At 37.5% G+C, this 16,847-nt stretch overlaps 1 protein-coding gene and 2 non-coding genes across 4 annotated transcripts; all 3 read left to right on the top strand.

The window, feature by feature from the left end:
* The first annotated feature begins 13,273 nt into the window (after nucleotides 1-13,273).
* LOC113353427 (rRNA biogenesis protein RRP5-like) lies at nucleotides 13,274-16,627 on the top strand. Of its 2 annotated transcripts, XM_026597029.1 has the most exons (9): nucleotides 13,274-13,431; nucleotides 13,498-13,597; nucleotides 14,044-14,423; nucleotides 14,509-14,685; nucleotides 14,842-14,938; nucleotides 15,026-15,181; nucleotides 15,267-15,497; nucleotides 16,186-16,269; nucleotides 16,359-16,627. In XM_026597029.1, exons 3-9 carry the CDS (start codon nucleotides 14,065-14,067, stop codon nucleotides 16,464-16,466), a joined length of 1,212 nt encoding a protein of 403 aa, XP_026452814.1. In that variant the 5' UTR covers nucleotides 13,274-13,431; nucleotides 13,498-13,597; nucleotides 14,044-14,064; the 3' UTR covers nucleotides 16,467-16,627. The 2 variants fall into 2 exon arrangements, with proteins under 2 accessions (XP_026452814.1, XP_026452815.1); XM_026597030.1 differs by having other exon boundaries at nucleotides 13,274-13,597.
* LOC113354780 lies at nucleotides 15,758-15,847 on the top strand. The gene has a single exon (XR_003361998.1). It is a non-coding gene; the product is annotated as a small nucleolar RNA Z223 (small nucleolar RNA).
* On the top strand, nucleotides 15,992-16,106 carry LOC113354786. Its single transcript, XR_003362002.1, has one exon. It is a non-coding gene; the product is annotated as a small nucleolar RNA Z278 (small nucleolar RNA).
* Nucleotides 16,628-16,847: the final 220 nt, after the last annotated feature.

The raw sequence follows: 16,847 nt of genomic DNA, 5'->3' as shown, positions 1-16,847 counted from the left end.
AAACCCTAAGAATGCTTCAATAAACATAGACATCACTTACCTCTCCATCTCTGTTATTTCCTCCTCGTCATCTTGTTCAATAGATGCTTTTGATTTAGATTTACCACCAGGATTAGGTTTTGATTTTTCAGGAGGTTTGCGAGGACCCATTCTTTTTTGGGTTTGAAGAATTGAATGAATTTGGTTCAGAGGATGAAACCAAATAATGGAGTTTAGTGGTTTTGGAATTGCGAAGTGAAAACAAAGAAATTGAAAGATGGAACCGTTTCCATTCTATAACCATCAATTTTATGTAATAATGGAGTTTGTAACAGTCACATAAATAAAATGAGAGAGTTTGTAACGGTTACAATGGGGGATAATTGGTGCGACAGTTACAATGGAGAAGAATAAGGAGTTAGAATTAGTTGTCTAACTTTGATAAGTGGAATTAAGGGGTTTGTAACTGCCACATAAATTGGGTTTGTAACAGTCATAATTCCGGCATGGACATATGGTACAATTTTATGTCGGCATTCTGACAATAAGTTTAAATTATGTCTACAATACCGACACTTGTAACGGTATAGTATTTGGTTCTTTTTCGATGTCGGAACTGGAAATAAACTTAAGGAAAAAAACAACATTAACCACATAATCTTAAGGAAATAAATAACATTAACCCAAACAGGCCCTCATAATAATCTTAAGGAAATAAAATTAGAAACATTAACCGCATAAACAACGTTACACATGAAATGAAAGATCTTAAGCTAATTGCAACTAACATCATTTCTTGGGACGAGATTCAAGAAACAAAGCAGCTTCGAAATGCCTAAAAGGCTCTTTTCTCCAGTTGGTATATGCGTCTGAGCTTGATGCCTATTCCCTATGAATCTTGCGAGAAACTCGTTGTATTTGCGACATAATTTTATGAGAGCAATTGTGCGATTCGCTACAAACACATCCCCGTAATCCATTTTGCGTTTCTTGCACTTACCGTCCACAAACTTCGGCATATAAGGACCATCCTCAATAAGACCCCAAAAAAGGTTTGAAGGGCGGTGATCTTCCGGGAGATCCGATACTATGTAGTAATTTTTAATCCATTGGGTTTCTTCCTCAACATCTTCTTCTATCTTCGCTTGTTTTACACGTTCGTATATCTCTTTAGTTTCTTTGCGATATTTTGATTCTATTGCTGCCTCTTCTTCTACTCTTTTCCTTCTAAGTATCTCTTCTTCCATTGCGGCGAGTGACTTGGTGGTTTTCTCCTTCTAAGTTTTTCTAGTATCATGGGAATTGAGTTGGTGGTGGATGATGATTGATTCCCTATCGGAGTGGATAATTTTTTTTCATATAAAAATTCTCTGAAATCGGTAGTTGGTGATTGATTTTCCATCAGAGAAATTTGTTGGAGCTCACCTATTTTTTATTTTTTTTTAGGTATCAACTGCAATAGGTGTATCCACTTTAAATAGATGAGGACACAACAACTCTTTTCCACTTTATCATTCTGACATTGTCAATAACTTATATCTCACGCCGGAAATGGTCTTTTACTGGTTTATGGTTTAAAAAAATAGCCGTTATGCATTGAATGTTCAATTCCGGCAGTGAACGGAAGATGTTCGACCATGCCGGTAGTTTATACCGGCACAGTAATGTATATAAATTCAATGCCGGAACATGGTTTATTGCACACAGAATTTTGACACCATATTCCGGCATAAAATAGTATATAATTTCTATGCCGGAGATATAACAGTATTGAGTTATGTTAACGATATAAGCCGGAACTATAATTTATTTCAAATGTAATCCTTGTCGCAGGAAGCACGAATGCACTTAGCACGTGCATCAATCCTTTAAACCACTTGGTGACCCAAGTGGACGAGTTTAGCCTCGTGAGGGTTTACATAGAGATGTACCTACAAAACCTTACCAAAAACTACCCTAAAAACCTAACCATATACCACTAAACCTATCAATCTTCTTGGGAAGAATCCGTATCCGATTCACCCAGCTGGGTGGTACTCCATGACTTTGCTTACAATGTGGTTCACGTTGACATCAAACATGAATGCTTCTCCCTTTTCCTATAAGTAACGTGTTTTCACGGCTTCATGCTACAAAAACAACACAAAAACTTAGTTTGTTACATAAAATTTGAAAAAGAGTGGATTGTGTCGAATTTATCAGAAGATACTTACAAGTTGTTTAGGGAAAAATCTATTGCGGGTGGCGTGCTCGATCCGGTGTTTCATTTTTAGATACTCAACCACCGCATTTAGGATGATGTCGTGTCGTTGCTCGATTTGTTCAGCAGTTCTTCCTTTCGGGTTACCGTAATTGTGAATAAATTTGTCAAAAACCTTCAACCACATGGAATCCCGCGTGCTGTTATCTATAGTTGAAGGACGAGTTTCGGCATACCATGCTTGGGTGATTGCTAAGTCTTCCTCGGAGTCGAACGATGCCATTTGTTGTATGTGGGATTAGGTACTATACTTAGCTATTTGTAGATGATTATTCTAGGGTTTAAGGTTTCTAAGTTAAGAGGCTCAAGGAGATATATAATAACACACGAGTTTTGGGATTTTGGGTCCAAGTATTAGCTATTTTTATATAGAGAAAAACCTCAACGACTAGTTTTTTTGAAATCACCCAAACTCCGGCATAGAAGTAAATGTGACATAGGATGCCCGCCCCCAGTACCGGTATAGTTTACCGTATGATGTTTCTGCCGGAACAAGTGAATTTCTTCACAGAGAAATATGCAACAATTACCGGCATGGTTGAACAACATGGTTTTGAACCGGTACGATATATCGGCGTTGAATATATTATTACGACTATGCCGGTATTTGTGAATTAAAAAAAAACGGCTAGTTTTTTGAAAAATAAGACCGTTGGAGATTCATTTCTATATAATACCCCCCATTCCTTTGGAAAAATCAACACAAAGAACCCACCAAATAACAAAAATCCTTCTCTCAAGAAATAGATCAATCAAGCACGGTTGAAGTTCAAAAGAGATGAGAGATTTATCATCAAGCTCTATTTGCAAAGTAAGTGGATTGAACATTACTAACAATATATGGACAGTTAATATCTTCATTACTATGACGCATAATTAATATAATATTCTCTTACAGAATCATCATTGCAGGTGTCAAATTTGCAAGTCACCTTCTCATGTAGCCATGGATTGTCCTTTTATTTATTCAAAGTGTAGAAGTTGTGATGGGACACGTCGATTTTGGATTGCAAAAACTGATGATGCTGAAAATGGAAGAATGTTTCTAAGTTATTTGAATTACCCAAAGTGCGATGAGTTTCAATGGTTTGACAAAGCTGTTGAACTAGCAGAATCAAGAGAAAACCACAAGTGACAATGCAAGCCTATTGATGGGTGTGATGGGTGCTATATGAAGGGAAAGGAATATGTCGAAAGATAAGATGAACCAATGAAGATGGTCCTTGACACCGAGATTCCAGACGATGTCAATGGTTCCACAATTGTTGAAAATGGATGGCTTACTAAATAGGAGATCATCTTAAACCAAAAGTGCTCAATTACCATGTTTTAGTATGTTTTAATTTAAAGCTTGAAATCTAATGTAATAGATTATCTAGGAATGAAATAAATAGAGTATTCCCTAACCTATTTATCAAAATTTAATGTCGGCATAGTATATTTATCAAAATTCAATGCCGAAATTATGCAAAACTATGGAAGAGTAAGAAAATCAGAATTCCGACGTAGATTCAGTAATTTCTTTAATGCCGGCACCACCCATAATCTACACAGAAACTTGGTCATTTTCATCCACTGTGTCCGGCATGGATTTAGAGATAATTTTCAATTCCGGTACAAATGGCGGCATAGAAATATAATTGCTTTTAGTGCCGGAACCAATACCGAATTTGTGAAACTTTAACATTTCAATGCAGAAGCTACCCATAATCTACACAGAAACTTGGTCATTTTCATCTATTGTGCCCGACATGGTTTGGGAGAAAAATCTTCCATGCCGGTACAAATGCCGGCGCTTCTCGTGTAAATAAAACTTACAAAGACAACATTTTACTAGAAATCTAAACATGTTCAACATAAACCAAACAACTGAATCGTGCTTAAATGTTCTTCATCAAGGTATCATAAACCAAAAGTAAACCAAATAACTAAAGAGTTCAACCAAAAATAAGTTAGAAATCGTTCAAAACATAACAACCACCATCCAAATAACGAAACAAAACTATAGAGTTCATCACTTGGTCTTTTGCTTCTTGGAAACATGCACCTTCCTTCTTTCCCCAAACAAAGCTCTTTCACTTGGGTCTTCAATTTTATCAATCTTTTCCACGACATCCTTCATTTCTTCAAGGGATATCACCTCTCCTTCCTCGTACTTGCAACCTAACATCTTCTTCAACTTGCCAAGCCGACACCACTAGTTTCATAATTCAACACATAATTAGTATATATATGCTAATATAAAATTATGTGTACATTAAACGACTAAGTAATTTACAATACTTACTAACAATCAAACGGTCTTATTAAGTTGGGACATTGTAGGTGGTGCCTCTATATGAGTTGGAACAGGAGGATTTTTCTGGGGTGGAACTTCGACGTCTTCCGGGCGGACGACAAAAGGATGTGACCATTCCAAGTAATTACCAATGTAGGTGGGATCGGCTTCATCACTGTTGATCGCAAGCTCCCAATTAATAGTATCTACCAAACGACGCGGTTATCTATCCCTCCAATGTGTTGGTTCTGGAATTGGATCATACTCTACCCTCAACCTTGTGGAACTTGTCATGGACACAGAAAGGTCAAGCTGATACCTTTCAGTAGACGCTGTCATGATGGAGGGTAATTGCTTGTATCTAAGTTTCCACATCACACTTCGAGGATCAGCCATAACGTATCCCTTTGGGTGGAACAAAGGCCCATTGTAAAATGCAACGTTATAATACCTCAAATATTTGCGGTTTTCTCTAGCCTACTTGTAAGGGTCGAACACAACATCTTTGGAATTCATTGCGTCCAGAGCCAATCTCATATCTGTCAGTCGATGATTGTTACCGGGCTTCGGATGGCTGTTGAACTGGTATCTCTTGGCTCTAGGCTCCTCGGGGTTATCAACGGGAATAATCTTCAAGAAGGGGTTGTCCTTGAACAATGTTGGGTAGTGTTCATAAGCCCACACCTATACAAATGTGAAATGATACATATAAAAATCAGTAAATTTTGTTTCTAAGTTCATGATAAAGGTACATGTGAACAATATAAATAAGAACATAAGTTTAAAAACAAAATTACCTGGAGTAGAGTGAAATTCCCGACAAATTGGTTTGTAACCGCCTTAGAGGCCCTTCTCATATCCGTCATCAAATGTGCCATTACCACGGTGTCCCAAGAATAGTTATAGACATATTCCAACGGATCCAAGTATTGAAGGTAGTTTGCACTAACCCTGTTGCTACTAGTGTCGGGGAATACCCTAGTGCCCAAGATGAATAACAGGTACGCAACGGCTGTATAACGAATCTGTGTGGGGTCCCATCCATCCTTCAAACTTCTTTCCTTCGTGTTTTCAAATGTCCTCTTAAGCAACGTCAGCTTGATGGTCTTTGTTTTACTAACCTTAGATACATAGAAGCTTTCCATATAAGTTTTGTAGTCCCATCCAAACAACTTGTTAGTAAGCTCGTGCAACTTCGTCCATTCTAGCTCAAAAGAATGATTATCTTGTTCTGCATATGATTTTCCGGTAACACTCAAGCCTAGAATGTTCTGAGCATCATCAGGGATCAAGGTTATCTCTCCAAACAGGAAGTGCATGGTATCAGTTTCACCATGATACATTTCGACAAAGCAATTGACTATCACCATGTCTGGCTTCACATAAATTTCAATCAAAGGATATAGACCAGAATCCTTTACTATTTCTTGGACCTCTTCATACTCCTTGGACATATCCCAATGAGTCGCGGCTTGGTTTCGGCAAACACGCACAGCCTTCTTATGATCCTACAATTAGGAGATAATACGATTAAGAGATTTTGCATAAATACAAAACAATACATATGCACGAGATAGAAATTCTTACATTGGTCTGATATATAGTACGAGCTCACGAGTCCTTGTAGCCAAATAAATACCCCGGATCATGAGAAACTGCGCCCCAAATTATACCACCATCAAGGTCAGGTATCATGTCATCAACATGAGGAAGGTGCGAACCTTTAACTTTTACTTTGCCTTTGGATTTCCTTTTGCCTTGTCTGGGTTGTTGACTTAGACCACCTTGTTCCACTACTCCTTGGCTTTGGTTTTCTAATTGAGTTGGATCAATCTCATTATCTTCCTCCTCACTTTCCTCTTCATCTTGCTCATCTTGATCATCTTTTTCCTCAACAGCTCTGGTAGATTCACGGATTAAGATTTTACTACGATCACGACCACTCTCCCAAATTGCCCCTCTTGTATCAGCACCCGCTTTTTGTTTTTCCCTCGAGGAGGCAGAGACTGAGGAGTATCAAGACCATCCTTCCTTCTTTTCTTAGTGACATCATCTTTAGCTTTTCCTTTGTTAGCATCCTTTGCATTTGATCTATTTCAAAAGAAGCACGAAATAAATATAAGACAACTAACTTTCATTTTTAATACCGGCATAGAATCATCACTACCGACATACTGAAAAAAGTATCGAACATGCCGGGAGCTAATACCGGCATGGTAAATTCAAACGATTGCATGCCGGAAGTAACTACCGGCATTGAAAAATAAATTTCTAGGATGCCGGTACACTATAGGAAATTCCTGGATAAGAAAATACCAGTACCTGCAGCTACGTAAAATAAAAACAAATGCCGGAAAACAGTACCGACATTGAAAAAAAATTGTCGAGGATGCCGATAGTAGTTCTAAAGTTTCTGGATACCGAAACTCAAGTACCGACATGGAATCTAACCTAAAATGTACGCCGGTAAAAATAACAAAATCCCAGGGTTTTCTGTTTATTAGAAGCTTACTACCGGCGTTGAAAAAGCGTGGGTCTAACAACACCACCCAATATTTCGCTTAGCAATCTGTATGGACAAACTCGAATATACTTTTAAGAGAATCAACAAGACTCAATCAATTAAAAGTACATCAACGAGTTTATATCTCTCTCTTGATTTGATTTCCTCAAACTGAAACTGCGAGTACTTATCAAATACAAGGAATAACTTGGATGGTACCAAAGACCAATATCCAAGTGTCAATCAATATCAATCAAAAACCGTTAGGTCGGATTCTCCAATTGATTGAACTAACGCACAACTTGTATTATTTCAATTATAACAAATATAATGCGGAAATAGAAATAACACAGAAACCATAATTTTGTTAACGAGGAAACCGCAAATGCAGAACAACCCCGGGACCTAGTCCAGAATGAACACACACTGTATTAAGACGCTGCAGACATTAGCCTACTCCAAGCTAACTTCGGACTGGACTGTAGTTGAACCCCAATCAGTCTCTCACTAATCCAAGGTACAGTTTTACTCCCTACACCTCTGATCCCAGCAGGATACTGCGCACTTGATTCCCTTAGCTGATCTCACCCGCAACTAAGAGTTGCTACGACCAAAAATCGCAGGCTTGGACAATAAACAAATCTGTCTCACACAGACAAGTCTATCAAAGGATCAATCTGTCTCCCACAGAAAAACCCGAAAGTTTTTGTTCCGTCTTTTGATAATAATCAAGGTGAACATGAACCAATTGATAATCCGGTCTTATATTCCCGAAGAACAACCTAGATAGATCTATCACCTCACAAAAATCTTAATCGTATGGTAGCGAAACAAGATGTTGCGGAATCACAAACAATGAGACGAAGATGTTTGTGACTACTTTTTATATCTTTCCTATCGGAGATATTAATCTCAAGACTATCAATCTGCTTGTACTCGTACAATAGAAGATGCAAGATCAGATCACACAACTACGATAAAAGTAGTATCGGTCTGGCTTCACAATACCAATGAAGTCTTTAAGTCGTTAACCTGGTTTTAGAAGAAGAAAACCAAAGGTTAAATGAGAAACGACTCTAGCACGCAAAGTAGTATCACACATGAGGTGTGGGGATTAGTTTTGCAGAGTTGCTAGATGTCCCCTTATATAGTCTTTCAAATCAGGGTTTCGCCTTGGTCACGAAGCAAACAAGATCCACCTTTAGATGAAAACCTGATTTAGATTCAAGATAATATTTCTCAACCGTTAGATCAAAAACTTAGCTTGTTATACACAAATGAAATGCACACTTCTAGGTTTGTTAACCGTACCCAAACATGTACATTGTTGGCTCAACAATAGTTAACCAAAAGGTTAGTCAAATGACTCAAATGAACTAGTTAGAGAGTTGTTCAATTGAAAGGAAATCTTATGTACTACACAAGACACAATTGAAGCAAAGATGATTTGATTCACTCGAATCGGTTCATGAACTTTATAGCCACAGTTTGCAATTTGCATTCCTTAGTCTTTATAAGTTTAAGTTTAGAAATCATCTTCAGATATATAACCTTCTTAAGTTCGCACACTAGGTTCGCGGACTTAAGAAACCGGGCAGAGTTTACAAACTCCAGAAGAAAATCTTGGCAAAGACTTTCCGCCGGTTCGCGGACTGGTAGTCACGCAACTAGTTTGTCAAATCCAGCAGAATTTCTCGGGATGAGAAGTTCGGCAGTTCGCGGACTTGGAAACAAGCCATTCTTCCGATTTCCATTGATCAAAAAGTTCGCAAACTTTAGTTCAAGGGATAGGACTTATGCACATATGTGTTTCCACAACAATGCTTATGTACACCATTCTTTATGCAATCTAAACTTTTATTTCAATCATTGAAACATTCTTAGAGGACGTTATACAGTTGTTACACCATTTCTCGTCAAAGTAATTTTCAATATGATTGAAACATATCATGACTTTCGTCACTGATTAATGATTTTTTGTGGGTTGTAGTAACGAGGTTCAAACTCTCGGACTTGTGAAGGATAATTTTTTAAACTTAATAAAAAAGATAAATATATACAATAAAAATATTAACACTGGTGCGAGAAACTAGGACTAAAGTTTCGGCCATTTTTCATTTTCAAGTGGTTCAGAATTTAATTCTAGGCGATTATAGTCCAAAACAAAACAAATATTAGCTCTATTCTTTGCCAAAGTAGATTCTATAAAATATTACTTGTATTTTATGAGCATGGCGCATCAAGAATCCCTAAGACTAAGCATGCTCCATCAAATAAAATCACAAATAATTAATTAAAATCTTAATTCAGTTAAAATTGGTGCAAAAAGTAAATAAAGAATTAATTTAAATTACCACATGGATGAAACACGGCCTCCTCCGTCGTCCTAGTGCTTGGGGTTTAACTCGTCATATTAATCATGTTCTCAAAATACATAATTGATGCTCAAAATTTGATTAAAAGAGTGAAAAAGTATAAAACAGTGAATTTACGACCCACAAAAGGCGTCCAGAAATCAACGATAGAAGTGTACTGCTGTAAAACAACGATACTTAGCTGCTGCTGTTGACACTGTTGAAGAACGACGGTCCTGGGACGTCCGTTCTTCGTCTTCTCCTTCTTCAACAGCAGCAGGAAACTTTCCTGCAGTTCTTCTCTTCGCCTCTGCAACCTCCCTGTGGTCTCCCAATCGACGCCAAACTCTCGACACCCCTTTTCCTTCGACCCTATAACTCTATATATACCCAACAGGCGCAAGAAATATCCCTCATTCACTCCATATAATCTTCATTACTCGGGCAATAAATGAAAATATTTTGGGAATATTTTCTTTCCCTTATCGTCTTCTGCACGCGTATTACAGCTGCAGAACTCTCCTCATTTAGCTATGTCACGCCTCTGCCTATTGATAGAGTCATAACACATGTTCTGAACACGCTCAAATTCCACAAAACTCAAGAAATCCCGTGAATAGATTCCTCCCGTACGGGTCTGCTCTGATTTCATCTGTTGAATTTTTTAGCCAAATTTGATCGCAACAAACACCCATACCAGCTTTGTTATGATATACCACATCTTTCAACAAAGTTTCAGCGATTGAATCTCACTAAAACACGTCAAAAAAAATTCTTCCCAAAGTTCTGCCAGTTGCATGCGTCATTTTTCCCGCCTTTTTTCTGATTTCAAATTAAGAAAGGGACCTCCCCTTTATCCATTCGTGGGGTCCCTTTAGCAATTGGGGCGGAAATAGTAATTTTGGGTCTGAAACAGTAATTTTTTCTGGTGTTTTTAACAACTCCTACTGGTGCTTTTAGAGCATTTCTGGGGTGCCTTTAACACTTTATCCTGGGGTGTAAAACACCACTTTTTGAGCCCATTTCTCCGCAAGGGCTTATTTCTCTAAAATTTCCTACAAAGACATAAAAGAACACAATAAATACAAAATCGAGCACTAACAATACATACAATTGAGACATATTAGACACATAAATGTGTCTATCAGTCACTAGGTAAAGATAAACTTGATCGAAGCGAAAAGCTTACCAACACATATTTCGAGATATAGATAGGCGAGGTATACTCGGCTCGAAATATCAAATGTGTATAATCAAAGTCTATATATATAGAATATGACTTCTTGTCTCAAAGAGTAGGAGATAGAGTAGATAGACTTTTGAGTGATAGATAAGTTCAAGTCTTCACATACCTTTTTGTCGAGAAGTTCCACCGTTTCCTTGAGTAGTTCTTATACTTGTATGATGAATCGCCATGAAGTCCTTTAGCTCAACTACACTTTCTATCCTAGTCCGAGACTTATCTATAATAGACTAGAAATCAAGACTTATAGTTTTGATCACTAACATTGACAAACATGCTTGAGATAGCAACACATGCGAGTTCGACCGAGCAATGCTCTATGATGATTTCTAGTTAGAGGATTACCAATCCCCTGAATGTTTCAGGCTAAAATACGCATGATATATATGACAACAGAATTATTAAACATAATTCGTTTATGTCTCTAGCAACTTACATCCAGAGAGCTCTAAAAAAGGCGATTTCCGACAAGAGTTCAGAAAACTCCGTCTCCCCTAACTGCTCAGATCTTCTTAGATCTGAGCAGTGCTTGGCTCAAATCTATAGAAAACCAACACTAAGCTCAATCCCTAAATCAACAACCATGTTTCTTGCCGATCTAATCGGCTAATCTCGATTCACCGAACTTCCGTATTCAATTGAATCTATTGCTGCTTTTTTTATGATACCCAACCTTCCTCATGGAGATGGCTTGCTTTAACTTCGACTTGATGCTGTTGGGATTTGGTTCTCAATCGATTTACCTCGGATCTGGTTTTCACCGGCTATCTTTCTCAACCTGAATCTGGCCGCTATAATCATCTCAATCTTTATCTTTGAGGTAATCTTTTTCAGGATTTTTACCGGGAGTCTTTTGAATCCAGATTAAATTTCTCTTTAATTCCTGAGAACCCCTTGATTTCTAAGCCTAACTCAGAGAAAATTCAAAAAATTATTTATCTAAATCCTCCAAACCTTGACCTATAAAACCCTTTTCTTCTTTTGATCTATCATTCCAAATTACTTTTGATGCGGCTGCTTCCTTGATTTTTCTGTATCTGAATCCTGTGTTGGTTCATAGCCTATTCTTGGCTAGTGAAGAACCCCTGATTTTGGTTTTTATTGTTATGATTGTTTTAAAATGAAGGCTTTTCTCGTCAACCACCAGTACAGTTTGTGTTTGTTGCTGGGTTTAGTTTTGTTGGTGGTTTCCCGTTCCTGTTCGTTTGTTTCTTTTCCATGCCTTGTTAGTGTTTTAGTCCCTGTATTGCAATTTTTGCAGTATGTTAATTGGTTGTTCTTTTAGTAGTTCTTGTTGGGATCTCATTGCTAGGATTCATGTTTTTCTTCTTTTCTTTTGCGGTTAGAATCGTGTCTAAGGAGGTTGTTTTTTCCCTGGATTGGTTTTATTTGATCACGAGTTTTGGTTTTGGTTTAGTCCAATTTAATCTTTAAGATACACGTTTTAAGCTGTGAGAAATCAAAGCTTATAACATAATCAATTGGTTTATTCGGCTCTATCTCCCATCTGCACCAGTTTTATGGTACCTAGCCAAAGTTATTTCAGTTTCCCAAATTCAGAGAAAATGACAGTTTATTTCAATACCATCCTTGGTGTTTTGGTGGTGCAACCAGAAACAAGCCGTAATCTTTACATTCTTACCTTGTTCCGTTATTAGAATACTAGATTCAGCTATGACCAAGGTGATAGAGTCACCACAGCGAGCAGCACAATAACTATTCACCTCAGGTTGGAATCCATGGGTTCTAAAAACATAAGGTTTTCAAAGCTTCAATTCAACCCACTTCTCAACAGCAAGCAATCTCCTAAATTGATGTACAAATTGGCCGGTGAATTCGACTCCTTTACTTCTCAAGTTTTTTTCAATTTCTTGTTTTTTACACTTCAAGCGGATTTGTATTTGTAATTCTAGTTTTCTTTACCTAGTTCAATCTAGTTAAGTCTGTATCTTGTAGTATATCTGTATTTCAGTCTTTAGTACTTTTGTAAGATTGGTATTAGGGTTTATAGCTACCGTCTTTCAAAGCCAGATATTGGAGTTTACTACAAGGCTCGATCAAATCTAAGGACTCAATTTCAAAGTTATGGATCAAGATAAACAACGAAGAAGTTTACATATATCAATCAAGCAGTTCACCGCAGCATCAAGATATAAAGGCCAGACTAGCATCTTTAATCAATTGCATCGAACACCTCTACCACCAACAAAACTCGTATGGGCACTATCGTGTCCAACAACAAAAGTACAACTTTTCTTGTCGAAAGCATTGACCGAAGGTCTTTTGACTTTCGACTGCAACATCCGCCCCCGATGAACCGATTTGAAGAACGCTTTACTGCTCCAGTATCATGTTGTTGCTGATTCTTGGCTTACCATTCAAATTGTGTTTGATGAATTTTGGGATATTATATACCCTCATAACAATATCTTAGTAGTTTATAAAATAAATACATGCTTCAAAAAAAACAAAAAAAAAACTTACTGCATACTATCTATGGCAACACACCACAAGATACATAGAGAAAAATTGGACTCGGCCTTTCAGGCTTTCACAGAGCCTGTGCCGGTATGGCACGTCGCCCTAAACCCGACAAACGCAAGAGAAAACCTAAAACCCATCGTCTCCGTCAAAAAAGTACTCCTGTTAAAATTACCATAGCGTTCTCTCGAAGCTCTGTAAATTATGGCTGCACCTTCCAGTAAATCCCTCAAGAGAAAACACCAAAAACCAAACGGAAACCCAGAGATGTCGCTAAAACTCCTGATTTGATTTCTCAAGTTGAAGACGATGATGTTCCTGATTTCCCCCGTGGTAAGATTTTATCAGTACATATGTTTGTAATTACAAATGTTTTACATAATTGAACTGTGTTTGTAGGAGGAGGAAGTACTCTCAGTAAGCAGAAAAAGAATACAGCTGAAGATGATGATTTGGGTTCTCTTTTTGGTGATGGCATTGCTGGGAAATCACCTTGAAGGTAATAATCTCATCAAATTACCTTTTTTTTTCCAATAGAATCACAAAACTCCTGTTTCTAACCTTAGGTTACATACTCAAAACACATTGAAGTATTGAATTTACTGTTTAATGTGCATGATATTAGTAGTGAACTTATGGGTTCTTTGAATATTCACAATGTTGCACCTGGAATGAAGCTTTGGGGTAATATTTCAATGCCAATCCGATTCTCGACTAAACATGTTGTTACAAACTCTATGTGAATAGCTAGTTTCACTTTGTTTATTTCGATAAAGATTCAAACACTGGGTATTTCTAATTGAGGGATAAGAAGGTCAATATGGAAACTTGATGTTTTTATTCCTTTAAGCTATTATAATTTGGTAATGCGTCTAAAGAGGAAGTTGATACCCGTGCATTGTGTTCACCCGAATCTTAACGTTTGTGTCTTTTAATTTATTCCAGAAACGCAAGAGAGATAAATTTATGGAGACTTCCAGTTCGAGAAGGGCTAAGAAAATGTCCAATTGCAGTGACCTTACGTTAAACCAAGATCCCGGGGTAGACACCGCCAGTGATGTTGACTTTGATGGTTCTCAAATGCTGCAAGGGAACGACATTCCTGGCAACCTTTTTGTAGATGAAGATTGCACAAATGAAGAATACTCAGTTACTGTAGGAGCAGAGTCAGGGGCATCTTCTTTTCCACTAAAGATTACTCTTGAAGCTGTAGATGACTCTAGATTAGATAATATTGTAAATGGAATCATGGAGCATGTTAATGAGGAAGACCCCAAAGCGGAGAAAAACAAGAGGCCTGTGAAGAATAAAGCGAAGGAAGATTGGTCAGTTTGTTATATCATCTTCACTAGAATAAAGATAACTATTGCCCAACTTTTAGCATGTCTGACACTGAAAATCCATGCACAGGGAACTTCAAGTTAGTGCGGCAGAGCAAAGACTACTTGAGAAAGACATACCTAGGACTGCTGATGCATTTGAGAAATTTGTGAGAAGCTCACCTAATAGTAGCTTTGTCTGGATAAAGTACATGGCCTTTCTGGTTTTTCTGTCTGACATTGGAAAAGCCCGCCCAATTGCTGAAAGGCATGTTTATCTGAACCTGAATCCTATGCTGTTCACCAATATTTGGAGCTTTAAATTCTGATCTTTATACGCATGCCTACAATAATCTTTTTCTTATTATTTAGTGTCCTTCCTCACTAGTACTGATGACTGCCTTTAACTTTGTGTCGTGAAAAGAGCTTTGAGAACGATAAACTCCCGAGAAGAGAATGAAAAGTTGAATGTTTGGGTGGCCTTTATTAATCTGGAAAACGAATATGGTAATCCTCGTGAGGTAAGAACGATGAACTGCTTTAGTCTACTTTAACTTCATAACATCTATGGTTTCTTAATGTGTTCTCTTTTGATGATAATCTTTCAGGAGGCTGTGACAAATACCTTTCAAAGAGCTCTGCAGTATTGTGATCCTAAAAAGGTTCATTTGGCATTGTTAGCGATGTATGAAAGGACTGGACAGCATAAATTAGCAAATGACCTTCTTGAACAAATGTCTAAGAAGTTCAAACACTCCTGCAAGGTATATTCTGGAAATGTTACTGTGTTGTCTGTTTCCTAGAATGCGAATGATCTTTCGAAGGTTTTAACATGTTACGGGTTTGTAGGCGTGGTTAAGGCGAGTAAAAAACATACTTAAGCAAGGAAAGGATGGAATCCAAGAAATAGTCAAGCGTGCACTTCTTTGTATCCCCCACCGTAAACATATTAAGTTCATCTCTCAAAGTGCGATTCTTGAGTTTAAGTGTGGTGTGCCGGATAGAGGTCGATCCATGTTTGAGGGAATGCTGCTAGAATACCCCAAAAGAACAGACTTGTGGAGTGTCTATCTAGATCAAGTAAGTCCTTGTTCTATTATTTATTGTATGTTTAAGTGTACACTCGTTGGAGGGTGATGCTCATATCTATCTACTGCTATCACCTGTACAAATGTACCCTACATTCTACCCCTTAATAGATAGAAATCCCTATTGAATTTGAGTTAGAGAGCAAATTTACTATTTAGTAATAATTCAGCGAATCTAAATCTTAGACGAAATTCCTGCAGCCCTAACTTGTCAAGAAAAGTCCCGGAACATTGCCTCATAAGCTAAATTGATTTCGGCAGTGATGATCATTACACAGCTTTATGCCAGTTCTGCTTCAGAAAATTCTTGATTGAGAGAGCTGAAATGATGCACTACTAGAATGAAATATATCTGGGCCTACTTAGATTTATATATTTTTGTTGATTTGTGTAAGGATTTTCTGTCATAAAAATGATAGGATAGGAATTTTAAAGAAGTATGAACATATATGTGATAAAGATGGTATGAATATTATTAAATGAGAATCCTATGACGATGTTATCCAATTAGTTGAGAGTAGTGGAACTGAGACCCTGTTCGCAGGGAGAACCCCTTGGGGAAACTGCATTCGTATGACAATAGTGGGGATCTAACTGAGGCGTTATGTTACTTTTCTTATTGATCTAGATGCTGATTTGTAAGGTCCTTATATATTTCAATTTTATCACCAAACAAACAGGAGATTCGACTTGGGGATGTGGATCTGATCCGTGCATTGTTTGAGAGAGCAACAAGTTTATGTCTTCCAGCCAGAAAGATGAAGGTGTGCATTATGAAATCCTACTCGTTTGATTACTAGTTTTCTGCTCGCTTTTGGGTTTGATATTTATGACGGTCTCATTTTTCTTGCAGTTTTTATTTAAGAAGTATCTTGACTATGAAAAATCTTGTGGCGACGAAGAAAAGGTTGAATATGTGAAGGTGAAGGCTATGGAATTCGTGAATAGTTCAGGGCCTTGAAGGGTTCTTATCTGCAACCTTTTGGTAGTAAGTTTCAAAGAATCACTGTTCAGAAGAATTTGGAATCCAAATGCTGATAAAGGTCAAGCAAGGAAATTGTAATCATGAGCATATGTCATTCACCAAGAGTTGAAAGGAAACTTTTGTTTTTCCCTTAAAAACAAGAAACCTGGCAAAAATTCTTTTTCTGGACCTGTACAGAACTTAAGGTGAGCCAATATTTTGGACAGAACTTAAGATGAGGGACAAAATTTTAGTTTGTCCCAGTTCTGTACAAGATGACCCTCAGGTTCTTTAGTTTGTCCCAGCGAAGGATATGAAAATGAAGCTATACAGGCGCGGTTTGCTGAATTTAGGATAAAAATATGTAAATTCTAAAAA

The sequence above is a fragment of the Papaver somniferum genome, chromosome 2 (assembly GCF_003573695.1).
Source record: "Papaver somniferum cultivar HN1 chromosome 2, ASM357369v1, whole genome shotgun sequence".
Taxonomy (NCBI): Eukaryota; Viridiplantae; Streptophyta; class Magnoliopsida; order Ranunculales; family Papaveraceae; genus Papaver; species Papaver somniferum.
The sequence above is the reverse complement of the archived record's forward strand: the minus strand, read 5'-3'. Positions and strand labels throughout refer to the sequence as shown.

Excerpts from the sequence above, each read along its gene's own strand:
- LOC113353427 (XM_026597029.1), top strand. The coding sequence starts at position 14,065 with ATGGAGACTTCCAGTTCGAGAAGGGCTAAGAAAATGTCCAATTGCAGT. Across the intron at positions 14,939-15,025 it reads AATATGGTAATCCTCGTGAG|GAGGCTGTGACAAATACCTT; the intron begins GTAAGAACGATG and ends ATAATCTTTCAG. Across the intron at positions 15,498-16,185 it reads GGAGTGTCTATCTAGATCAA|GAGATTCGACTTGGGGATGT; the intron begins GTAAGTCCTTGT and ends CCAAACAAACAG.